Raw genomic sequence first — 27,202 nt, 5'->3', positions numbered from 1 at the left:
CTATTTCAGTTACGCCAACACAGTGGTAACGAAAGCATGCATTAACCACGGGAGGAGAGCTTTATGCATCAATAAACTTCCCAGTGCTTGTAATACCTACTTAGGTCTTCTCCTGAAAACAAGTCACCTTCCTCATATGTATATTGACACAGAACTCAATGGAATGGATTAAGTCAGGAAACTTATGCACATGCTTAAGTATTTTTGGGATTGGGGTGTTAGGCTAGGAAAGGTTTCTGAGGCATAAAATGAGAGACATAACCTAGATGAGCAGTTGATGATCATTCTTGCCATCTATTAAAATAAAGTAGAGTGGCCTGTGAGGCACAAGAAGGAACATAGTATAGCTTAAAATTAGTACAAAAACGTACACAATGGATCCTAGTTTTTTAGTTCAGAGCTGAAGTGTGGCTAGAAATATTTTACAACAGATGGATTTTATATAATCAAAGTATCAAAATTCTGATCAGTCAAATTGCATTAACCAGTGCCTTCATTTTCTGTTTGTTAGCATGATAGATTTTAATTTTAAACAGTAATACAGTGTGACGTGGAAACTGACTAGAGAAATAACAGCTATTTATGAAAAAATGGACCAGTATATCAAATTAAATAAAATGTATGAGCCCGGGAATATTATTCTGGAATACTTGTCAATGGCATGGGTGTCAATACGCATGCTGACGTATCTCTGGCTTTTCCTCCTGCTTGAACTTCGTTCGGAACCAAGCGTCAGCTGCACCATCATTCTGTCTTGTTTATCTCCATTCTCAGACATGTAGTGCCCCAGCTCATTCACATCCCCATCACTGTAGCTGCCATCCAGCATCATAGGCCGGGGCTGAGGTAGTCCGCAAGTACAAGGAAGCTGTGAATAAGGTTGAGTATGAGACATATTATATGAGACAGCGCCAAACACCTATCTGGCCCTGGCGCTCCTCCTCTCCTTACAGGCAGAGGAAGGCAAATCCCAATGGAAAAAGCAGCAGCACTAGTCTAGGCTGTTTCTGGAGAAAGGTAGGAAGCTCCACATCTTTACAATTCCAAATATTCATGAGAGGATGCCTGTTTTCAATGGCACATTGTAAATATTTAATCTGTGCATAGATGTGTTTGAATCTTCCTCATTATCCACTCCATTCACAATACTATTTCTATCTGGTACTATTTACAAGTTAGCGTCTTAACTCCAAAGAGAGAGAATTTAAAAGACAAGATAGCATAAAGTCGTACTTACAATATGAATAGGGGTTTTGTCCAGTTGACTTTACAGGCTGAAGAAACTTCAGTGCAATAGGTTTCCAGATGACATTAGCTAACCCTTAAAGTCTCTAATGGGGAATACTGCACTGATACTTTCGGCACATGGTCTATTCTTCCACAGATGGTTAGGTTTTTCATACTGTGAGTGAAGACTTTCAAGGCATGGTCAGCCCTTCAAATGCCTATTTCAATTATATAGAATGGCACTGGACATAGAAAACTTACTTTGTCTCGTAATTTCCTCTCTTTCCGCTCTTGCACTGTGGTCAGGTAGTTCACTGCTGCATATTCCAAGACTGAGAGAAAGACGAACACAAAACTGACCCAGAGGTAAATGTCCACAGCTTTGATGTATGAAACACGAGGCATGGAGGCGTTTACACCAGTGATGATTGTTGACATGGTCAGTACCGTAGTTATTCCTGGGAACACACCATCATCCATTCAGATACAAACAGGTAAGACAATTCAAACTGTGTTCTTTACAGCAAACATGAGGCTCTATTCCTGAAGTTCTAATATATCCTTAAAATAACTTTTTTTTTTTTTAAATTTTAGATGTGGGTTAATGGGATCCAGAAATCCCTCTTTTCTAACCCGGTTTTCATACTAAAGGCTCATTTTCAGTACAAAGTTAACTTTTTGTTCTTACTCTAAGATTGTTCCCAATCTGAACCTCCATTCACACAAAAACCTCACGGTTGAGGTGAGGGTGCTTTACACCAAAGGTTACTAGCCTGGCAAGGAGTACAGGCCAATGCTTGCCCGCTATCACCACTCAAGTTTCTAACACAAGCGCTCTCAAGTGTGGATGCAGGTTAAGCAACTCAGGCACTGCTAATTTTCCAGTGCCTTTCCACAATTCCCCCAGCCTGTGTTTTCGTGCCAACTGCTCACTCTCTGCTTTTGTACTGGAGGTCACATACCAGGTCATAGACACTGGTGTCCATTTTAACCTCATATTGCACATGGTTTGCTATACCTCTAACATTTCTATTGTGTTTTTACAATGTGAATGGAAGAGCTGGTGACTAGAAGAAAATATTCTCGCCACAACGCCAGTTGACCAAAATGGACATCAGGCTTTGGTTAGATATCCGCTGTCAGGAGAGCAAAAGCCACTCTTTTGGGAGTACAACCCAAAATCTACAGTGCTGTGATGGTATCTCCAAAAAAAAGATAGATAGCAGAAGAAGGGATCTACCCAAAAGTACCTCAGTGTCCAGAGCAAATTAAAGCCCTGAAGAATGTGCAGCAGAAGCCGAAAAGCCACAGTACCCAGCTCAACAATTCCCCAAGAATGTGCCAGAGGTGATCTTCCTTGGAGGCAGAAAGGTCAAGGTTTAAGCAGTTGATATCCATATTCAAGTTGAGTAGTACATTATTCTATGAGAAGTCCCACTGACTGAAGCTGCATGTCTCACAGATGAAAGTACTACTCCACACACCAAGAGTGTACTAATCCTCATCTCTTCCACTACTCCATGTGCAAGGCAGTCTGGCTGTAATTAGGGTGCCCGCTACTATCTTTTCCAATTTGTAAATGGGGATAATCCTACCTACCTCCTTCACATGCAGGCTACTAGTAGGTCTAAATACATAATGGGTGTGTCTACACTAGGAACTAACTTCAAAGTCAACTTCGAAGTTAGGCACTACTTTGAAGTAGCCAGCAGAGAGTCTAAAGATATTTTTCCCTTATTTCGAGGTTAATTTTGAAACAGGGAGCCCAACTTTCAAGTCCTTACTCCACTCCCGCGAATGGAGTAGTGCCCTATCTCAAAGTTAAACTTCAAAGTAAGGTGTGTGTATATGCTCAGCTTTGAAGTTGTACTTTGAAGTATGCAACTTCAAAGTTATTTTTGTAGTGTAGCCACAAACAATGTCAAAAAAGTGACTGAAAAATGAAAAAATCCTGCTCAAGCACTTTTTTATTCTCTATGGTTGTAACTCTGACCTAGGTTTCTAAGCCTCTGATATCACTGCCATGGTATAAATGTCAACCATTTTGTAAAAAAACCGTGAATATATATGTCTCATTCATATCTGTCCTATATCTATACACAGTCTCTCCACGAAGCAGGTTCATTTGCAATAAGTAAGTCCTCATATCCGATCCTGGTTCAAGCTGAAATTAATGGGTGTGGGATTGGACTCAAAGTCTGTGAGAAATGTTAAGAATGATTAATTAAGGGTAAGGGTTTTAAAACATCAGTTTTATAAGAAGGAAGTGTCTAAGATTCCAGTCTTACAATAAGACTAGGGGTCTGGCTGCATGTAGCTCATTGCAGAACTGAGAGCTAAATCCCATAGACTTCTTTAAATGTATCACCTCATATTTGAGTTCCAACAGTATAGTTAATTTCATGGTGAAAAAAAACATCGTAAGATTGACCAGCGAGTTGCTGATGCTGGTTTTCATCTGTTTTTCCACTAGAATTTGTAAAGTGTTTTGATACCTATGGATGGAAAATGTGCTGTACTTGTTATGTATTATTAGTATATAGTAAGAGAAAGTGAAAATCAATGTTGTTTTCCACTTTGTGTTTGGTGTGCATCTGTTATTTGTGATACTGCGTAATACAGTTAAAATGCTGTTAGAGTCATAAAAAAAGGGATAAATGGGGTCAGCCTACCTTAGCCCACATGTCTAAAGGTGAACAAGAACAGTAGATGAATTCAGAGACTGAAAAGCGTGCTATGAAATACATCATCAGATGTGTGTAAATACTGATGAGACTGTCCTTGTACTCTTTCCTAGTGCACGGTCACTCAGGTGTACTGATTACAAGATTCTTTTTACCTAAAGGGACCCTGGCAGGTACAGCTCTGCGATCAATCCAGAAGGACACCCAGGACAGCATGACCATCAAAGTGGCAGGGAAATAGGTTTGCAACAAGAAGAAGAAGATGTGGCGGCGTAAAGTGAAGTTGATATACAGTCGATTGTACCATCCTATACCACAGAGAGAAGGAAAAAAGGGTAACTAGCACCAAAGGAAAACTATACAGAAGTACAACATTGGCCATCCTGAGTCTTTTCAACATGTACCGTGGAACAGTGCTATGCTTTCTTATAAGAAAAATATTAGAAGTAACCTTTACAGATTCATCTCCATTAAAGAGCAGAGTGGATCTTAATCAAAGCTTCCATATCCTTGAAGTCCTGTCACCTTACAGGTCTGGAGATTTACAGCAAGTATCATTCCTGGTCTTGAAAGTCCTGTGTTCACAGAACTCCCCTGGCAGTCAGTTCTGACTGGAATAATGGAAGTTCCATGCAGAGGTGCAATATAGGATCAGGACCCTCATTTTATATATAATTCTAACAAATGCACCACACTACACCATGTGGGTGTAAATTTAAAATGGCCAGTTAGGTTTCCACCTGTAAATATTCCCACGCTTTAGTCAAGGAGATTCCCAACTACCATGAGGTCCAGCTGTAATGCACCTTCTTTCCAAGCAGGAGCTATTATTATTTGCATAGTTCCACAAATTTACCATTACACAGCACTGCACAAAAGGAGAAGTGTGACAGGGTGTGCCAGGTCCAGTGATCCTACCACACCTTGCCCCAAGAAAGGGAGCAGAAGAGGTGAGTCCTCAAGGTTGCCTAGAGAGGCTGAAGGGAGCAGCCAATCAGAAATCACCAGGCTCATATAGAAAGGAGCTGTTGGACAGAGCAACTAAGTTATTAGCAGGAACCAGAAGACCAAGGAGGGTGCTTCTGGCTGGCTCTGGGACCTGGAGGGCTGGTCAGATCAGTGCTGGTTGGATCCAGGCTCCAAGAATGCTGCTCCTGGCTCGGTGCAGGAATTGCATTGCATGGACACAGCAGTTGCAGGCAGTTATCAGGGAGCAAGGAAAGTGCTCCTGGCTGGTTGCAAGGACTCAAGAAAAATGAGACAAGGGTAAAAGTACTGGGGCTGGAGGGAACTGTCCCAGGAAAATGCAGTAATTGTAAAGGGGTGCAACAAGTATGGCTATATTTTGGGTCCCTGGGTCAGGACCAGGAGCAGTAGTCAGGCCTGGGTCTCTCCCACCAGTCACTAGAGAAGTGGCTCGTGAAAAATCTCCCGGGAAGAAGCCCTGGGGTCACTACTCCACATGAGAGCAGGGGCAATTTGAGAGAGCCCAGAAGGGGTGAGGGACCATTTGAAGGTTAGGCCAAGAGGGGCTATAACCAAGATACTGAGATAGACTCTGTTGGATTGTTTGAGGATCAAGCTCAGGGGCAGGGCTGACAGCTGGCACCAGTGGAGGATACTGTGGCAGTCGGCCCTATTAGACTGACTGTGGCTTGAGCCCAGGAATATGGCTACAAAGGCTGTCCTGAGGGAGGCCCTGTTGAATCACATATCCCTGAAGGGGTCTGTTTGTTTCACACATGGACTGTGTGTGACGTGGCCAGAGAGCTGGATCACTGGAAACCTGCCAGAGAAGTTAACTGCCAGCAGGCATCACCTCAGACAGTACAGCTAGAGAGAGAGTGCAGGCACACATGCACCTGCTAGCCAAAGTTCACGTTAGGTGGGTAGGCCCCAGACCCTAAAAACAAGGCGTATTACAATGGAAGAAGTGATTGGTCAGTGGATCCAGGCCCTGCTGATGCAGTTGTTGGAGAACTAGCAGAAACAGCAGGACACTCAGTTTGCAGCACAACCTTGATGGCAGGAGACCCACTCCAAATAACAGGTGTGGTTACAGAGATGCGCCAGCTGCATCATGCTCAGTAACATAAGCCCAGCTGTGGAGAGGCTATGGCCATTTAAGAAGGGGTTTGCCCTGGGGTGAACTAGGTGAGACAGGCAAAGCTTAATTGCTTTTATTGTGGAGAGGTGGGCCTCATAAAAAGGTTTTGCCGCAAGAGGAAAGGTAAGGCCCAAAACCAGGCCAGATGAGACCAGCATGTCTGATGGTGCAAATCCCTACGGCTGGGGCACCAGAGCTCACACCAGAAACACTGAAGACTACCACACCTCAGCAGATCTATCCCATGAACAGTGAAGGTAAACAGAGCCTTCTGGTCTTTGATTGGCTCTTCCCTGCAGCCTCTTTAGGGAGCCTGCAGAACTCGCTTCTTCTGCTTCCTTTCCTGGGGTGAATTGTGGTAGGAATATGGACCAGGTCTACTCCACACAGTGATGAACAAATAATTAAGTAATTATTTGCAATTCAGCATGAACTTTGTCGGTGCTTCAGCCCTCACAGAGGGAATGCCTTGAACAAGCTGCTAGTGAGTTCTTTGTGGCCAATTCGTGGTCACTTTTTGATGGGTCCCAGAGCAAGCCAGTCTATTTTCTCTGGCAGAGGTAGAGTTTATCTCATCTTACTGGGGAGAGGAGACAGAAAAATCTATCATAATTTCACAACTTTAGCAAAATTCACTTACCCGTACTGCTATAGAAGGCAAGCTTTGTGGTGGTATGAAACTCCTGTATAAGGAACTGGGATAGTGATATCCTCTCATCTGTTTTTAGGGAGTCATTTCCATTCTTCCAGTACAGCATTAGATCATCTTCAGTGTAGGCATCTAAGAGAGCAGGAGTAAATCTTTGGTGCAGTGTCATTATACCAAATAGTAGCAAGTCTCCTAATTCAGAATGTGTCCATATGTCTTCAAAGGCATCTTATTTCAAGTTAAGGGCATAGTGTAAATGCAGCCACAGAAATCTAGGGTGGCTGCAGTTGGGCATAATAATCACCTCTTTTTCTTGCGTTCCAATTAGATTCAGTTGTCTCGTCTTGAGTTTTATACAGGGTTAGGTATTGTCAGGTGACCGACAGATAGACAAAACCCCACCCCATATTCAAACATAACTGTTAAAGCAGCAGTAAGGTTGTAAGTGCTTATTAACAATGTAAGGGGGAAAATATGGATATAGTTGTTCAAATATTTATACATATGAGAGCCAAGACATTCAAAGTTAGGTCAAATTTAGAAAAAGTTGCTCCATGGGGTTAAGTTTGGATGTATCTTTAGTATATATGCTGGATAAATATGTGACGTATGTTAGGTACATTCATTTGTTTGTTGAGTAGTACAGTGTTGTGGGATTATTTGAGGCAAACCACATCCCAGATTATTGTAACCGAAAGAGGGTAGCGAAAAACTTTCCCCAGTTCTTTTCAGTTTGTTGACTTCGAGTGGAGTGGCAGGTTGCCTTCCATTTCTGAAAAACAGGCCATTTACTTGGGTGCCTTTCCTCACATGGATTTAGCAGCCTAATTTTAGGCTCCATGGTCGAAAATCTTGGCCTGCATATGTATCCTGTGTTTACTTACAGCTTTCAATTTCCAATGAACATGTCTGGGTGTCCAGGGGGAAGCGACTGAAATCCATGTTGCACATTGCCGTTACCGTGACCCTAGAAATAACATGTACATTTAAAAAATGTGCTCTTTCAAGACTGAAAAACAGTAAAGGTAAAACAAATAAAATGGCAAGATAGTTTTGTAGCCAATAAAATGTAGCCCCTACTTTTTCAAATAAACCCACATATGACCAGGGGTTGAATTAAAAGGGGAGTAAATAGTGCCCATAGTCCAAAATCTGCCTGCTTGAAATGGCAAGTATCTCTTTTCAGAGCCTGCCAGCTGCTTTCCAGTTGAAAAGAACAGGCCATTGATTTTCATTGTCAGTCCTATGCGTCAACAGTTAGGGTAATCATGCTTATATTCCCCCCTCCCCCACTGTCAAAATCCAGCAGGACACTTAATCTAGGCTCCAGCTTCTCAGTATTTGTGTGGAGACCCATGTCTCTCTACCCTCTTACCAGGATATTTCAAGGCTGAACAGGTCCCTTCCTATACTGGGAATGCTCCAGCTAGTCAGCATGGCCTAAGCAGACCTGATTTGCTTCCTCCTCAGGCTAAAAACAGCATAATTGCCCTCAATTACAAGTTCACATGCTGCCCTTTCGAAACATCTTTATTCTTAAGGTGAAAGTATTACAGAGGAAACAGGTAGAAACATATACCAGGACTTACACACACACTAACACATTTACCAGCATTCACCCCAGCTCAGGAGGTCTCTGGTAAGATTTTGTCCTTCAAACAACTCCAAAGGGTTTGTCTATGGTTGCAAGTTCGTAACAGCTTTTTTATCAGAACAAAAACCCTCGTGGCCCCATCCAGACCCTTTGCTCCCTTCCAGTTCTGTTCCCCCTTCCCCACCTCTCCTTTACTCAGCCCTCAGTCCAGCCCTCACTTCCCCAGCCTGAATCCAGTCTCCCTCTTCAGGACCTTTTAGCTCACCTTCTGCCCCCATCTACCCCTGCCATTCTGGTCTACCCCACAACCCCATTTCAGGCTCGCACAAACCTTCCCCAGCTCCCCTCCTCAGTCTCCTTCAGCAACTCTCCAACCTCCCTCACTTCATTCCCCCAGCCCTGAAGTCCATTCCAACCCCTTCCCCCACCCTCAACAGCACGAAAACATCCCCAGCTCCACCCAGTTCTGTTCCAACTCCCCTCCCTGCAGCTTCAATCTAGTTAACCCAGCTGTCCCTCTTTCCTGCTCCATGCAAAATGGTCGATGCTTTCCCTTGCATTCTGTCCTAGCGGAGCTGTGTCTTGTGTCTTGCCCCCATTCCTTCCCCATCACTGTGATCTTATCCTGCCTTCTCCATATATCCTTACCAGCTGCTCACACCAAGGTCACCCCTACTGGAGGGATGCCTCCATCCCAGCTGCCCCTGCTCTTCCCTGGAAGCACTGCTCGTTGAGTCGCATTCCCACGAACCCTGGCCTATACCTCTTGCATGACTGTAGTCACACCACTAGTGTTATGGATAAAGTGCAGCAGTACTGTATTCTGTGAAACAGTATCCTTGTTATCACAGCCCAGCAAGCTGTCATTTATATCATCCACTAGGGGGCACAGGTGATCGGATAGGCCTAATCACTTTGTTTCAAAAGAAAATATACTGAAATGTAACAAGAAACCCTGTGGCACCTTATAAACTAATAGATATTTTGGAGCATAAGCTTTCATAGGCAAAGACCCGCTTCGTCAGATGCGTGACTGTTGATGCCGGTCTTTGCCCACGAAAGCTTATCCTCCAAAATATGTGTTAGTCTATAAGGTGCCACAGGACTTCTTGCTGTTTTTGAAGATACAGACTAACTTGGCTACCTCTCTGATACATTGAAATGTGCCACCTATTAAACTAAAGCTCTAGCCTCATTAAGAACAAATCATTTTATTTCTTAACAAGCTAGTTTTGTGGATTTTGCACAAGAAGCATCAGGTAATTAGAAACCCAAGTGACATAAGCACTGACTGTGGGAAAATAATGGGACTGGTTTTACAGATTATAGTGAGAGAACAATCTATGCGTCTTGACAAGTTTGAAGCAGGACAACAATTATATAACTGAGGATCCAACATCTTGTGCTTTTGCAAGAGCTTTTGTTATTTAGCTGTTCTCACATGGGTATTCCCTGTGATGTCACTCTCATTTGTGCTTTCAAAACAAAAAGCAGTCAAGTAGCACTTTAAAGACTAGGAAAATAATTTATTAAGTGAGCTTTTGTGGGACAGACTCACTTTTCGTTACTCTTTGAAAGCAAGTGGTGTGCTCAGAGTTCTTGTTTAGCTTGTGGTGCTACCTAAGATGTGACAGGTGTTTTCCATACACAAATGAAGACACAGTTCTGGCCCAAAGAGTGAAGATTCTTAGTCAAAATTTGGTGAAGGTATCATACAACCAATAGGATCAGGTGGTCAGTTTAACACTGACAAGGTTGTTTATTGTGTTCATCTTTAAAAATAAATTCCCTTCCCCATCTTCTCAGCTCAGACCTCCTGTCCTTCTCCTCTACTAATCCAGCTCAAAGTGCAAATCTCAATGCAACTTTATCTATGTGGTTGCTCAGTCACCTCCCATAAGGACCAAGTCCAACCACAATGAAATCTGGGAAAGTTTGGATTGAATTGAGATATAGATTTAAAATCACCTCATTCAGGAGAGCATGGATCTGTTTTGACTGAATTTAGAGCTAAGACATTCAGATCCACAGAATTCAGAACCTGAACGGGGATACGCTGTATAAATTCAGACTAATCTCTAAACAAAATAGTTTAAAGTGCTTTTCATTTTAGTTGCATTAATCTCCTTTCTTCAGTATTTATAAAGTGCTCAGTGTGTTGTGGAAAAAATACATTTTGCTATTTAGCTTGCCATTTAAAAGGTGTAAAATTATTTTTGTGCATGGGGCTGGGGTATAACTAACCCTTATATATCATGCAAGTTTCTGTGTGTGGTGGGACTGGAGTTCCTCAGCTATTCCCAGACTCAGATCCTCTACTTCTTAGGCAGCCAAAACTTTCACTGACATAAGACTTTTTCGTAAGTGTCTGTTTAAGGTATTACAGCATCGAGTGATACGGAACCACAACATATTCTTTACATCCAATTCTTGTCTGTTTTCGAAAGTGGGAAAAGGATTTTTGACAGTCTGGGAGCTTTCAGATTTTCATCACATTTCAAGTTATGTTTTCTGTCAAATCTATTGTAAAAATATTAATAATCAGTTACATATATATCTTGTACATTTTGACATGTCTGAAAAATCCCAGTCAGACTTTAGCTCTCACCATAATACAGCTTGCATTACCGAGGGTTGTTATTGATTTACCAACAGCTGCCAATGTAAGCATTGTAATTTTTAGCCTATGTGGATTTCTCAGGACTTTTGCTAGAATGACTTTTGGCATTTCCATTGTTAGCTTAAGATCCATAGTCAGAGTAGCTGGATAAGGGTGTGACTGAATGTGCCCCTGTATTCACACTCTACATACAATCAACTGTTCCGAGGAAGGGCCTATATAGAGTTCTATGAGCCAAATCTTGCTCCTCACCCTCCATAGGTCCCAAAGGCCCCAGAACTTGTAATGTTGCAGGAGGGTGCATGTGAGTGCGTGTGATAGCACAGTAGTGCTGGGGTTCTAAACCTTTTTCTTTCTGAGACATGCCCTGCCCCCTGCAAAGTGCTATAGGAATGCCACAGCACCTGTGTCACAACCACTGGTTTTCTGCATTTAAAAGCCAAGGCCAGCATTCGGGAGTAGCAAGCAGGCAATTTTCCAGAGTGCCACCAAGCTATGTTGCTCAGGCTTTGGCTTCAGATCCAGTTGGTGAGGCTCAGGGCTCTAGGCTTCAGCCCCCCGTGGTGGGCTTTCTACACTGAACCCCAGACAGTCTAATGCCAGCCTTGCTTGGAGGAGCTTCTGAAACCTGCCTGTGCCCCCCCTAGTGTGCCTCCAGACCTGTCAGTCAGACTGAGTGAAATAGGGGAGATCAGCTGCTGAAAGGGCTGTAGAGAGAGGCATTTCTCCAAGGCTGCGCTGCACAGAGGAGACAGGCTGTAGGGGCAGTGCTCTGTTTGCAGGAGGTCAGTAAATGACAAGTACCTAAAGCTGAATTATCAGTGGCAGTAGTGGTGGTGAACAGGGTTCAAATCCTGACCTGCAGACTTGTATTTACATTACTGAACCACTCTGCCTTTCCATACACTTTGCTGCTTTATGAGCATCTACTGGATGCATTTTGAAATGCTTTCTGTGATGGTCAGTGGTTTATCCATTGATGTGCGTGTATGCACGTACACACACACACAGAACTCTATAACAAACTTTACAATGGGGTGGGGAACCTGTGGTCTCTGGGCTGGGTGCAGCCCTTAGCTTGCCTGGATCTGACCCCCAAGGCTCAGCCCACTCTCCCCCAGCACTGGGGAGCCCACTGTGGCACTCCAGCCCCACCTTCACTGTTGTGGGAGGGGGAACCCCAAGCCTCACGGGCCAGTGTCAGGCAAGCCATGGGCCAGCTCCAGCCCACAGGCTCCGCCTGGTGGGGGACGGAGAGGCTCTGTGCGCTTCTGTTCCACTCCCGTGGTCTGGGGATGTGGCAGCAGAGGGAAGTGCTTTTCTCCGGCACTCTGATTGGCTAGAAACATAGCCAATAAGAGCAGTGGAGAGCAGTGCCCACAAGCGGCAGGGGACATGAAGCCACATGCACCCCTGGGGCACGGCACGGGTAAGAGACCCCCCCGTTGCCCAGACCCCAGACCTCCAGCCTGTTCCTGCACCCTCCTCGCTGCCCAGACCCCACTCCCCAAGCCTGCTGCCTGGCAGCCCCCTCCCACACACTGAACCCCTCATTTTGCCCCACCCCAGAGCCTGGGGGGCCCACGACCTCTATTAGCCTGGGTCCCCCCTTGGGCCACTGGTGTGTGAAGAGAATGAGGGGAATGTGTTTTTTCTGCTTCTCAGTCGGGGACCATGTTGTCCGTGAGGTTTTTGGGTTTTGTTGGCTTCTTCTTTTCACTTCTCACTTTTGTGCGGCCCCCGACTGATTCCTCTGGGGATCAGTAAATGACAGGAATCGACCCAACCCCTTTCAGTCTCATTTCACTAATAAGAGGCCTGGACGCCAGAGGGGCGTGTGAGGGGTGTGACAGCACAAGCCCCCACCCTGGCATCAAAAAGGGCTTCAGCACTCAAGGCCCCTTGGTTCTCTTGCAGAGTTCAGCTGGCTGGGGGGGGAAGCGAGAACAGCAGCTGCAGGGTGGGCCTAGCGCTGGCCGGGAGTGGGGTGTTCAGGTGAGGGTGGGAGCATACAAACTGAATGGGCGTTGAGGGGGGAAGGGCATCTTTGGTCCAAGCATGGGCACTTGGAGGGGGCGGAATTCAGGCCGAGCAGGGGCTGGGGAGAACAAACGGTGGGGTGGGGCAGGGGAGGCTGTGGTGGTGGCCTCCTCCCCTGGCTTCCTGGCAAAGTTCAGCTGGGTGTTGGGAAGAGAGGAGGGGTGGGGTGTTCTGGCCAAGTTGGTGTGTGTTCGGGCTGAGTAGGGGGTGGGGAGGGGAGGATCTTTAGTCCTAGCGAGGGGTGGGGAGGCCGAACCAGGGGTGGCCCATTCCCCTTTCCTCACACACACTGGACCCTACCCCCCCCAAATCCCAGCCCTCTATCCTGCTTTCTGTACGCTCCCTTACCCCCCAAGGCCCTGCTCTGTGCCCCTCATGAACCTGATGCCTTGTTCTGGGCCTCTCACACACCTCAACCCTTACTCCTGAACCCCTGACAGCCCCAGCACCCTGCCCTAACTTCTGCACCCCTACACACGCCAGTCCCATACCCTGAGCACCTCATGTACCCCAAACCTGAATCCTGTACCCCCACTTCCCCAGCCACTACCCTGAGCCTTCCACTCTCCATCCCATAACTTTTTTGGACTGTTTCTAGTTGACTCACATATTTGTTTAGCATCTTAAAGCTGAGCTGTGTGTGGATAATACACATCTTGGTGTGTTCACTTGCTTCAGTTGTTAGGAAGGATGCTAATATGGGTACTTCGAGGGTAGTGTTCATTTTCTTTCCTTTTCTTTCATATTAAACAAACATCACAAGCATTGTTGAATAGTAACAGAGATAGCCGTGTTAGTCTATATTCTATTAATACAAAAAAGCAGTCCAGTAGCACTTTAAAGACTAACAAAATAATTGATTAGGTGGTGAGCTTTTGTGGGACAGACCCACTTCCACGTGGGCTGAAGAGGTGGGTCTGTCCCACGAAAGCTCATCACTTAATAAATTATTTTGTTAGTCTTTAAAGGGTTAATGGCCTGCTTTTTTTTGTTTTTAATCACAAGCATTGCTCCTTGTTAATTATCCCTTATTTTAATAAACTTTCTTCCACACCTCTGGACTCTTAATAATATATATTTTTATCTAGGTTTTTTTTGTTAGTACTGGTAGAGGACATACATGCACTACCTTGGTATTGGTGTTGCACATAAGAAATTTTGACCAGCCCAAAATGAAAATTCAGCCCATCCAAGGATGGAAAATCTTCATAGGAACATTGCTCCTACCGTCTTGTGCCCCACTGGGAGAGCCATGGTTCATGTGCGGGACTGGGGGCAACTAGGAGAGCCCTGGGTGCATAGCAGCCAGGACCCTGGCATGCAGGGCAGTTAGGAGGGGGTGGGTAGGGGCAGCAGGGTCCCATTGTGCACCAGCATGGCTTCTGGCAGCAAGGATGCTGGGGGAGAGGGGCAGGGCCAAGCTAGCTGGAGGACAGGGTTGGGGGGCAGGCTAGGACCTGCTGCGGGGGGGGGGATGGTCCACATTTACCTAAAAAGCACCCCTACCCCCGAAATTCCCACACGTGGGCCTGAATAAATGTGAATTCCACTTTACCTGAGGCTATAAAGTACCTTCCCATCTGGCTGGACCCGTAGCATGACATTGTCGGTGGTGGTGTCATGGATAAAGGAGCGCTTGGAATGTACAAAAAACATGTCGGGGACCCAAATTTTTTTCACTAGCCTGCCATCGAACGTCATGCTCTGGTTGTTGGTGCTTGGGAAGGACAGTCTTTCATCTTTCCAGTAGTGTCTCAGATAAAGGGTCATGGTGAAGTCCTGAAAGTAGCCAACAAAAGGAACAGGTTTCACATCATGAGGTAATCTTTGAGAAGAACATTTCACTGCATTTATTATCAGCGGGATCCAAATATGTCCACACTAATTTAAATCAGAATAATTATAGAATCATAGAAATTCAGGGCTGGAAAGTAACAGAGAAAGGGCCTCGAGGGATTATCTAATTCAGCCCCTCCACTGATGCAGAACCACATATACCTAGCCCATCTCTGACAGTTTTTTGTCTAACCTATTCTTAAAAGCCTGCAACGGTGGGGAATCTGCAACCTTCCTTGGTAGCTTGTACTTCCAGTACTTGCCTGTCTTAAGAGAGAGACAAAATTTTCTCAATATCCCAACTAAATCCTTCATGCTGCAGATTAAGCCCATTGCTTCTTGTCTTACCCTCTGCACTCCTGGAGAACGGTTGACCACCCTCTTCTTCATTTCCAGTCCATAACATGTTTGAAGAGTGTTATCAGTTTCTCCCTCAGTCTTCTTTTCTCCTGACTAAACATGCCCAATTTTTTACCCTTTCCCCACAGGGCAGGTGTCCTGAATCTTCTATCATTTTTGTTGCTCTCCTTGGTTTCTTGACCTCTTATAGAAATCAGGGGCCAGGACTAGGCACAGTACTGCAGCTATGTGACTTTTCAGGAATTCCTTTCTCCATTACGAATTACAAGTTAAGCACCGAATCCTGCCTCACTTAAGCCTCCAGCACTTGTTAAACTCTGGCTCATTTTTCATTAGCACGAAAGATCTTATGTCATTCAGAAATCAAAGACCTTCCAAGTGGAAAATCCATTTCTAAAATACATCCTCTTACACAGGAGGGCCAACAGCCTGGCTGGGCTTCTGAGCAAGGTGTGGGGGTACCCAGCTCCATGCCCAGAAGGGGCCAGGCCTCAGGTGGAAGGGGTGGAGCTGGGGCTAGGCAGCCCGCAGAACCACCTGGCCCTCACCAGACCCACTCCCGGCAGCCCCCCGTGCTGTCCAGAGCATGCCGTGTGGCACTACTTCAGCCATTTAAAGGGCCCAGGGCTCTGGCAACAGCAATAGCCAGGAGCCCTGGGCCCTTTCGTACAGCTGGGCCCCTGAGCAATTGCTCCCTTTGTCCCTCCCCCATCAGTGGGGCACCACTGTGCCCCAAGTAAGTAGTGCCTGATGTGGTGCATGCCTAGTGTGACCCACTCAAGCAGGCCCAGTCCCCTGGCCTTTCATCCCCCACTCCGCCTCCTGGCCCCAGTGGCCCAAATTCCCCCCCTCCTCTGCCTGGCCCCAGCAGCTGAACCCCCACCCAGCCCCAGCCCCCCAAATTCTCGCACTCCCCCCACTCCACAACCCAGCCCTGGCAGTCAACTACTGCGGTGCCCCACCCTTACTTTCAGCCCCAGCAGCTCAAATCTCCCAGCTCCCTGCTCCACCCGTTGGCCTTGGCATCTAAATTCCCCAGCTTCCTACCCTATCGCCTGGTCCCAGGGACCAAAATCCCCCAGCCACAACACTGGCGGGCTACACCACTCACCCATCCTCCTGTTCCCCCGTCGGTTGCTCTGTTCCTGCCCCCATAGCCCTGAGCACATACGCGTACATACACACACACACACACACACACACACACACGTGCGCACGCACATATGCACACGAATGGGGATGGCGGGTGCAGGAGCTCCGGCTGCATCGGGCTCTAGAATTCATAAGGACGGCCCTGGGTAGGACACACCAATCCACAGTTGGATGGAGAAGGCAGTGGGGTGGCGAATGCTACATGACTCTAGACCCTTCCTCCCGTCATCTCTCCATGGAGATGAATTCTGGCGGCTGATAAAAAAGAAGCCGGTGGTTCCTGGAAACCACCTGTCTTTCATTCCTGCTCCTGTAATAGCCATTTATGCAGCCAACCAGCCAGCAGCCAGCAGTTCTGTGCTGGAGAATGAGCTGGGAGAGGGCCGTAAAAGGTGTGAGCAGGTCCAGCATCCCTGTGTGTGAATCAGTGCTCCCAGTTTGGCCAAATCAGATGGCAGGCCAGCACCTGGGTCGGTAGGGGTATGTCTACACAGCAAGGTTATTCCAGAACAGCTTATTCCAGAGTTATTACTCCAAAATCAGCTATTCCAAAGTAATGCATCTACACTACAGGAAAGCTCTGGAATAAGCAAAACTTAATGTCTACATGCAAGAGAATTTATTTCAGATTAGAGTCCCTGGAACACTGCTTCCAGGGGCTCTAATCTGAAATACCATGTCTACACAGCAGAATTATTTCAAAATTAATTCTGAAATAGCTTTGCTGTGTAGCCAAGCAGTCAGTAAGGAAGAGAGGCTGATAGAGGAGGGTAATGGGGGTTGGGGTCTGGGTTCCCCAAGTGAATTTCACCTCTTCAGAAGGCAGATTCTAGAAAAGATGTTTCTTCTTTGTATTCAGAATCCCTTTCCCAACGGATGATCTGCCTAATTTGGTGACATGGAAATTGCAGGTATTTCAGGTCTCGATATGGGGCTACTCTTCATAAACAGCTGTGCTATAAAGCTGATATGCCTGTGGTTTTTGCTAGCAGAGTTTCTAATCACCAAACACCATCACAATGTTCTACAGAAAAGAGCAATTCTTAGCTGGCATTCGTTCTTCTGTCCTTCCTGACATTACAGTCCTGAAACAGAGTAGATTGAGATCATTTATGCCTATCTCAGAACTGGAAAGGATCTTGAGAGGTCGTGAAGACCAATCCCCTGTACTAGCGGAAGGATTTATATCACCATCGCTGACAGATTTTTTTCTTTGCCACAGACCCCTAAATGGCTCCCCTGAGAGATTGACCTCACAACCCTGGGTTTACAAGGCCAACGTGCTAACCGCTGAGTTTTTACATTAGTCATTGGAGAGACACGTACCATATCCACCTCGGAAATGCTATCCAGACTCTCAACTTGTACATCTACTCCCACAGGAATTGCAGGACCTGCAAGACAGAAAATAATTTTTAAATGTGTATGTTGCTGCCACAAATTAACTCAAGGCTAAAATGCACTGAAAAGGATAGAGAGGGAAATGTCCGTTCTGTTTGGAACAGAAACCATGATTGTAAAAGACTGGAATCCATACCAAAATGTTCAGACTGATCCACTACTGAATCGTCCTCTTGCCGATTATTCTGTAGTAGTAACTCCTTAAACAATCATTAATATTTTATATGACAACAGAGCACTTAACAATTTATTTTAAAATAGGTTACAAGAAAAAGCCCAACCAACAACCCAATCCCCCACCAGCCCATATAACAACACAAACAAACAAACACCACAACCATACATAATTCTAAAATACACACCACCTGGTAAGGTTCGTGCTACGTACTACTCAGGAGAAAATTCAGTCTCATGGAATGATTTTCAATAGATTCATGAGAATGCTAATGCCACTGAAAAATGAAACGAGTTAATTAGCCTTTATAAAAGCACACACATCTGCTAGTCCATCATGGTCCAGGATGGGTGTCTGAAAGTGAGCACTATCAGAACTGGAACATGGGATTAGAAGGAACCTTGTTCTGATAAATACAGTAATTCCTATGAAGTTCCCCCACCCCCTGTGAAACACATCTGTTTCAGTATAAACATTTTGGCTACATCTACACACTACAGCAATCTGTCAACAGAAGTGTCTGTCGGAAGTGGTGACCCGACAACATTTCTGTCAACAGATTGCACCTACACACACAAGCGGCTTAGAACAACGATCCGCTCTGTTGACAGCGTGTCCAAACAGCCCAGGGCTCTCTGTCGACAGATGGGAACCCGGAAGCCCGCAGATTGGGTTGCATCACTGGCAAGCCCCTCTGGGAGCTCCAGCCAGGTGTGCCCTTAAAGGCCCATCTCCAACAGCCACTCCCTGCACGCCAGAGACATCAAGGCCCCGCGAGGGACAGCACAGACAGGAGCCACAAGAGCAAGTGGCCTGAGGCAGTCCCCCTTGCTGTGCACCCAGGCATGGATCAGGGCCAGGCTCTGGACATGCCCTGGACTCTGGAGCAGCTGCAGCAGCTGCTGCTTACCCTGGCAGCAGCAGTAGCCTACCTTTTCTGGCGTCCTGCATGCCCCCCTGCCACTGGGGGCCCTGAGCCCAGCACATTAGGGCTACGTCTACACGTGAAGCCAACATTGAAATAGTCTATTTCAATGAATAACGTCTACACGTCCTCCAGGGCTGGCAATGTCGATGTTCAACTTCGACGTTGCGCGGCACCACATCAAAATAGGTGCTGCGAGGGTACGTCTACACGCCACAGTAGCACACATCGAAATAAGGGTGCCAGGCACAGCTGCAGACAGGGTCACAGGGCGGACTCAACAGCAAGCCGCTCCCTTAAAGGGCCCCTCCCAGACACAGTTGCACTAAACAACACAAGATACACAGAGCCGACAACTGGTTGCAGACCCTGTGCCTGCAGCATGGATCCCCAGTTGCCACAGCAGCAGCCAGAAGCCCTGGGCTAAGGGCTGCTGCCCACGGTGACCATAGAGCCCCGCAGGGGCTGGAGAGAGAGCATCTCTCAACCCCCCAGCTGATGGCCACCATGGAGGACCCGGCAATTTCGACGTTGCGGGACGCGGATCGTCTACACGGTCCCTACTTCAACGTTGAACGTCGAAGTAGGGCGCTATTCCGATCCCCTCATGAGGTTAGTGACTTCGACATCTCGCCGCCTAACGTCGAAGTTAACTTCGAAATAGCGCCCGACGCGTGTAGCCGCGATGGGCGCTATTTCGAAGTTAGTGCTGCTACTTTGAAGTAGCGTGCACGTGTAGACACAGCTTAGAGGTGTTCCCCTGTGCCGCAGAGCATCGGGCAGGTACGCTGCTACCCGACCAGTGCCGACTGGTGGGACCAGTTGTCATGGGCGAATGGGATGACCAGCAGTGGGTGCAGAGCTTTCTCATGAGGAAAGCCACATTCCTCGAGCTCCACAGCTGGCTCACCCCCACCCTACGCCAGGAGGACATATGCAAGCGGCTCACCATCCCCGTGGAAAAAAGTGTGGCCACAGCCCTATTGGAAGCTTGCCAGCTCGGACTGTTACCACAGGGTCAGAAATCAGTTCGGGGTGGGCAGGTCCATTGTCTGGGCTGTGGTCATCCAGGTAAAGCACCCTCAGTTCGCAGGCCTCACATGAGGGAGTGGGGGTGAGGGTCACCGGGGGGGCCCCTAGAGGTTGGTGGGAGAAGGGGGTGGGTGGCCAAGAGGGGAGCTCTGTCCCTGGGTGGACACGTCATCCCACCCTACCACATAGCTGCTGTGGGGTGCGGCCTTGAGGGGGCAGAAGAACTCTGGGGGGAAAAAGAGGCCAGCAGGGGAGTCGGGGGGGGGCTCCAGAACCCCTTGGCCACCTCCCCACTCAGTTCCTCATGTCTGTTTAGTCTCTTCCTCGTGCAGGTTCTCAAGGCATCAGTGACATCCTGCTCCAGAGGGTTGTTTGGCTTGGGGATGTGGACGCAGCCATGGCTGAATTCACTACTCTGGGCTTCCCAAACTGCTTTGGCACAGTCGATGGGACACACATCCCGATCCATGTCATGGACCACAGCGCGACCCAGTATGTTAATAGGAAGGGGTACTGCCTCCATATGCGGGCCATGGTGGAACACGGGGTATGCTTCACCATGGTGTGGGAAGGGTGGTGAGGTGGGCACAGCCTGGTGCTTTGCACCACTTTGCCAAGGGGACCAGTAGGACAGCCTCATCTCCCCACATGTCCAGCAAGTGTTTGAGTTCTGCCCCAGACCAGGAGGCCACCTGTTTTTTCATGCCCTGGGGTGGGTCCTGCAACCTCTTGGTGGGGTTTCTGGAGGGTCCAGTTGTAGGGGGTTATCTCTGGCCACTTGTTCCATCGCTCTGTGGTCAGGGAGTGGGTACTGGGGTGTATCTGCAGACAGTGTGGAGCCTGGCTGGCTTCCAAGCTGTCTGCTTCCTGGAATGGACTTCCTGGGCTCCCTGTGCCTTTAAGGGCCTCCATAGGCAAAGATCATAGAGCCTTTTTTCTGGTGGAGAGAGCGCCTCCCGGCTCCAGCTGTACGGTGCCATGGAGGACCTCTCTGTCCACAGAGGAGGTCCCAGATCATCTACATTCATGTTTGGTTGGCAGCATCCCGTCGTTACAGGTGTTATGCCTCGTGATAAGGAAGCATACAGCTGCCAGCGGATGTCACTGGTTTTGCTGCAAAACTGTCAGGAAACCCTTTTTGTGTGTAGACGCTCCATGAGTTTTGTTGACAAAGCTATAGTATAGACGCAGTCTTTGATACGTTAACTGTGTGCAATGTATATTCCCTTTTGAATAGCAAAATGCCTCAGTTTTGCAAACATCTTTTAATTGCTGATGCATTGCAAGATAGAAGATAAAGAACCCCAAGTCAGGTCTTTTACAACTGCTAAAGCCAGGTATACTCTGACAAAGCGATTTCTGCCCAGCTACATTGCTCAGTGTATGAAAAAATGCAGCACTAGGATTTTTACAAAATCATTCCACTTTAATTACTGTTAATTTATCATGAGACAATTAAATGTCCTGGTGTTATTGAATTATGTTTTAGTAACTTCGCACACAAATGCCCTGGAACCTTTCTCAGTCTGTTATGTCTGTGCTGAATAATCAAACTGAACCTGACAGAAAATTATGTATAATCTCATCCAGTGGTAAATATGGAAGGATGCTGGTGATAATGCTGTTCCACAATTTAATTAATACAGTATGAATTATGAATTAGAAAATAAATTAGACTAATCTGTGAAAGAAAAACTAGTTATTCCTTTAAAACTTGTCCCTGACCTGCAAAGGAAAAACCTCTTCTTTCAAACAGTGCAAAACAAACTGCATTGCCAGACTTGGTTGCAGTGATGTTGTAGCTGTGTGGGTCCTAGGATCTGAACAAGACAAAGGGGCTCCAGTAAAATCTTTTCTTGGGACAATTTCTGTCAGCTATTTTGAAGGGTTTTAGAGCAGCCGAAAGCTGTATCTGGAGCATTATCCCATTAGACAACAGAGTTGCCCTGTGGCAAAACTGGGACAGTGCTATGTCATTAAGACACAAAAGACAACACAAAATGTCTGATAGACAATAGCTAGTTTAGATCACCACAGTCGTAATATCAGACCACTTGACTGTAATGCCTCTGGAAGCACAGTGCACACCACTGCACACAATCACAGCAGTTGCCCACATGGAATTTGAGAAAGGGTGGAACTTAAATTCTAAACTTAGCTGAATAGTATTAAAGTCTTCAGAGGAAATGTATGTGGCAATTAAATGCTGCTCTAGCTAGAACTCTCTAGGGCTATGTCTACATGGCGGAGGCTATTTCGGGATATGGTGGTATCCCAACTAGCTGCCGTGTCCAAGGAATCCACCCATTGTCTCAAAACAGTTTTCAAGATACTAGGCACACTATTTCGGTATCCCTCTACTCCTCTTTGCAGGAGGAATACAGGGATGCCTTGAAATGCTGCCTTATTTCGGCATGTGATGCTGTTTAGACAGCACCACATGCCGAAATAGCCTATTCCAAAATCAACGCAAAATAAGCTATGCAATGTGCACAGCACAAATTGTGTAGCTTATTTCAAGGTTATGCTGTGACGTAGCCACAGCCCAGGTGACTGAAACTTGCACCTAAGGGCTGGTCCATACACAGTTGTTTATCTGACTTAACTGTATTGGTTCAAAAACGCACAGCTAAAATAATTCAACTTCCTAGTTACTGTTCAACTTCCTAGTGTGGATGAAGTTATACCAGTACAGTGGGGTTTTTTTCCCCCACCAGTACTTGCCAGTACTGAGTATTGGGCATCTTAACAGCCCCAGACATGGGATTGGTTGAGGGTTGGGGGCAAGGAGACAGCTGAGTACTGGCACCTTTTTTTTTGTAAAAGAAAAAAAAAAGGCACCGTACCAGTATAATGAGGTTTACAACAGTATAGTTTTTTCCCTAGTTTTATCTACCTAAATAAACTACACCAGTATATACAGCTTACTAATCATATGACTGTGTCAGTAGTAAGGGGCTGCTGTGATTTAATTGTAGTAGTTTCTAAACTGCTGTAGCTGAACTGGTGCAAAAATGTATGTAGACAAATTCTAAGAAAAATTAGGGTGCCTAAAATATAAATGTCAGAGAAGGTGAAATGACTCACTCTTACTAGTGGTTAAGACATTATTAAAGAGTCAGAGAAGCAGAAGGAATAGTTTTATATGACTCAGAATCCAAGATCTCACAGAACAAAAGAGCATCCTGTAGCACTTTAAATACTAACAATACAATTTATTAGGTGGGGAGCTTTCGTGGGACAGACCCACCTTTTCAAATCTAGAAAATCTTGATAAATGATAACTGAGATCAAAAGAATTTAAAAGAAAGAAATAAAAAAATGAAATATAAACTGATGAATTCTGTTTGTCTCATTTGTCATTTATCAGGATTTTCCAGATCCGAACAACTGGGACTGTCCCACAAAAGCTTATCACCTAGGCTGTGTCTACACTACAAAAATAACTTTGAAGTTGCTTGCTTCAAAGTACAACTTCAAAGTAAGCAACTTGGAAGCTGAGCTTCTACACCCACCCTACTTCGAAGTTAACCGTTGAAGTAGGGCAGTACTCCAATCCTGGGAATGGAATAACGACTTCAAAGTTGGGCTCCCTACTTCAAAGTTAACTTCAAAGTAAGGGAAAATGTGTGTGTAGACTCATCTGCTGGCTACTTTGATGTAGTGCCTAACTTCGAAGTTAACTTTGAAGTTAGTTCCTAGTGTATATGCACCCCTAATAAATTATATTGTTAGTCTTTAAAGTGCTACAGGGCCACTTTTTTGTTTTGTGAAGATACAGACTAACACAACTACCTCTCTAAGATTTCACAGCTCAGTCAGATAACATAGAGGTCTATGGGTTTGGAATTACACAGAATTAGGAACCCAAGTTCCTGTTTTATGCATGTAAATCCCATTTTGGGGATCGTATTACATGTACAAAACTGCTGAACACTGCAAGCATCCAAATTCACTTGGCGCCTAAGTTTTCTAAATGAAAATTTCACAGGTACCTGTGTTTAAGCCTGTGAGATGCACCTTCCTGCCTCTCTCTGGGCACTTGGGCTGTGTCTACACGTGCCCCAAACTTCGAAATGGCCATGCAAATGGCCATTTCGAAGTTTACTAATGAAGCGCTGAAATGCATATTCAGCGCTTCATTAGCATGTGGGCGGCAGCCGCGCTTCGAAATTGACGCTCCTTGCCGCCGCGCGGCGCGTCCAGACAGGGCTCCTTTTCGAAAGGATGCTGCCTACTTCGAAGTCCCCTTATTCCCATGAGCTCATGGGAATAAGGGGACTTCGAAGTAGGCGGCGTCCTTTCGAAAAGGAGCCCCGTCTGGACGCGCCGCGCGGCGGCAAGGAGCGTCAATTTCGAAGCGCCGCTGCCGCCCGCATGCTAATGAAGCGCTGAATATGCATTTCAGCGCTTCATTAGTAAACTTCGAAATGGCCATTTGCATGGCCATTTCGAAGTTTGGGGCACGTGTAGACACAGCCTTGGAGGTCTATGTTCTGCTTAAACCCAGAGGGGGTCAAGAGTCAGATAAAGATAGGCAGCTGAACACTTATCGCATGCAGCACCCAATCCAGTAGGGCACCTTTTAGGGCCTTGTATTATGATAATGTACGCATTGTAGCAAGAAGACTGGACCTGGCATCTCTCACCTCCAGAGGGGTTTCCTATACAGTGGACTACAGAGACATTTCCACACACCTTGTCTCTTCAGCCCAATGACTGTAGACAAACACTTAAATAATCATTTGGCATGAGAGAAAGAGACTGCATGAGAATGACTCTGGAGGCCAGTGGTTAGGGCATTCATGTGGGAGGTGGGACACCTGGGGGGGTTCCTCCAGTCTCTACTGCTATAGTCTCATTATTTATCCACCAGAACAACTTCAGAGAGACTGAGGGCGTCCAGTGGTTGACACATTCTGCCATGAGGTTGGAGACCCCGTCCAAATTTTTTCCTTCTTCTTTGGTGGAGGAAGAGGGACCGAACCTTGATCTCCCACATCCCAGGTGGTGCGCCAGCCACTGACTTGTATGTTATCAGGTGGGTCAGCGGTTACCTCATTTTCAGACTATTGCATGTGGGACAAGGCTGGCGTCTAACTCTTCCCCTGAAGAAGCCCCTAAAGCACCTGACTCCAGGCTGCAGGTTCCTGTTTGTGGGTCACTAAGCAGAGCTAGGGGTGCCACTCTGCAGCCTGGAATTAAGCCATGAGCAAGAGGGAGCTTAGCACACCACTCTATTGTCAGCACCTTCCATTGGCTGGCTTAATTAGCTCCCCTGCCAGTGTGCTGGCTTTTTCGGATCATGTGCTTAATGTCTGACTCTAGCCATTCTCTGGGAATCATAGTGCCATGCCTGTGACTTCCTAGGTGCAAAAGGAGGTAATGGAGTGCTCAGCATTGCAACACCTAAGTCCCATTGTGGGTACCATATCTGGTGCCCAGAAAAAAAAAACATCCATTAATGAGGGGCAGGAAGGACTGGGGCTTCTCTGCTGCCCCCACTCTGCAACCTTTCTGAATAATCAAGAAGAAAGAATGAGGGGTCTGCTACTCACTGAAGAATCAGGAAGGGGAGACCAAGCAGCCAATCCAGAGGAGCTGTCCGGGGCATGTGTGTGTGTGTGGTGGGGGTGGGTTATGCTTTGAGAAAACAGCACAACCTTTTGTGTGTTACTTTCACAGCCTGAACTGGAGGAGATTAGCATCACCACCACCGTCAAAAGCCTTGAGGAGCAGAGTACAGGCACTATTCAGTGGTGCAATACAAATACAGCAGAAGAGATGAACTGATAAAGAACCCAGGATTGCGAAAGGAAAGTCTGTAACACATTGAAAAGGAGTCACAGGACAGTCATGTTGATACACTTTTGGACCTGCTGCTCATTTCAGAGTAGCCAGTGGGTTGTGCTAACCATAGGCATTTAAACTGACTCTGAAGCATGCAATCTTATGAAATTCCTTTCTGCTATGTGATAGCACTCTGCTAGCCCTAGAGCACATTCTGGTAATACACAGAATAGGCGTTGGCTGGGTCACAGCAAATTTAGCATGGGCTGCCTCTACAAGGAAGTGGACTTTTCGGTGGGTCAGTGCTCGCTGTCTCCTCTCAGGCTGCTAACAGAACTGCCAGCTGGTATCAAACTCCTCTGGTTTTTAGACAGCCAGCATTTAGTGAGGACTCTTAGACATACAGCATTATTAGATGTCCAGCATTTAATGCATACACTGGCTTTTCTATAGATCGACTGTTGTAGTTCCTCCTCCTGCTCCTCCAGACTTTGAGCAGCCACTCCATATCTTCATCAGTAACAATACCAGATGTTCATTATAATCAACAATGACAATATTCATGGACTGTCCTAAAACTGAAGCCATTTTAAAATGAACTGAAATACTGGTATTGTGTATATCAAGCATTTAGTAATAAAAGCTTCCCCCATCATGATGTATAATGGTATCCTGGATTTGAATGACCATCTGTCAGCCAGGAAGGGTAGATAAATTACAACATATTTTAATCCAGTGGGTCATAAGAAAGCATGTTCTCCTTAATCCTTTAGCTCTAAAAGCTTGGTCTGCTGTCACACAGGACTGCAGGACTCTGAGCAAAACATGAGCAAAAAGTTAATAATAGAGTTTATAATAAGAAACCACGTATTGTACATTGTCACAGTGAGATATAACTTTACGATTTCACAGTAATCTATAAATATTAACTGAACCTGGGATATATATTTTTACCCGTCAAAGGTTCAAATCAGTATGAGGGGTATTTAAAATCCATAAATGATGTCTTTGAGTTCTTATGGTTTTGCTGAGAATTATTTAGTAGTCCTCAGAGGAAGGCAATGTTGTTGCAAGCCTCCTCCATCATGAAAATGTGCTGTGCCATGCTGTAAATTCAGAAGAGAAACAAAAATGACCTTTCCCAATTAACAGCTCTTTCCTATTCTCATCTTGTCAGTCCATTCACCAATCAGACACTGTTTGGTACCATATTACAGAAAAGATACTCTGGAAAATAAGAATGAGATCTATGTTTTTCATACCTCCAAAACCTGGTCTCATGCTGAAATCATGGTCATCTATTCTCAGAAGTTGTTCTGACTTTGTCAGTGGTGATTTGGTGATGTCAGGGCTTCGTTTTAGTATTGGGCTATGTGGAAAAGATATACATTTATTGTCAGAATTAATCGCGTTTAAGAGACATGCAATTATTTCACTCTCATCCTTAAAGCAGAGAGCAGCCTTATCCATCTACCAATTAAGCTAAATCTGTGACGTCATATCTGGTGTTTGATCAAGTTATTTAAAAAGAACTCTTGGATTTCTAGTCTGAATGATTCACATTCAAATATCAGCTGAATGCTAAAATACTCATTTCAAACTCTAATTTC

General features: G+C 45.9%; 1 protein-coding gene across 1 annotated transcript; it reads right to left on the bottom strand.

The window, feature by feature from the left end:
- Window positions 1-268: 268 nt before the first annotated feature.
- On the bottom strand, window positions 269-26,888 carry LOC142010495 (gamma-aminobutyric acid receptor subunit rho-1). The gene is made up of 8 exons (XM_074988849.1): window positions 26,855-26,888; window positions 17,596-17,663; window positions 14,477-14,700; window positions 7,552-7,634; window positions 6,659-6,799; window positions 4,067-4,219; window positions 1,489-1,685; window positions 269-868 (listed from the first exon to the last, which is right to left on the bottom strand). Exons 1-8 carry the CDS (start codon window positions 26,871-26,873, stop codon window positions 581-583), a joined length of 1,173 nt encoding a protein of 390 aa, XP_074844950.1. The 5' UTR covers window positions 26,874-26,888; the 3' UTR covers window positions 269-580.
- Window positions 26,889-27,202: the final 314 nt, after the last annotated feature.

This window comes from Carettochelys insculpta, chromosome 3, assembly GCF_033958435.1.
Source record: "Carettochelys insculpta isolate YL-2023 chromosome 3, ASM3395843v1, whole genome shotgun sequence".
In the NCBI taxonomy this organism is placed as follows: domain Eukaryota; kingdom Metazoa; phylum Chordata; order Testudines; family Carettochelyidae; genus Carettochelys; species Carettochelys insculpta.
The sequence above is the reverse complement of the archived record's forward strand: the minus strand, read 5'-3'. Positions and strand labels throughout refer to the sequence as shown.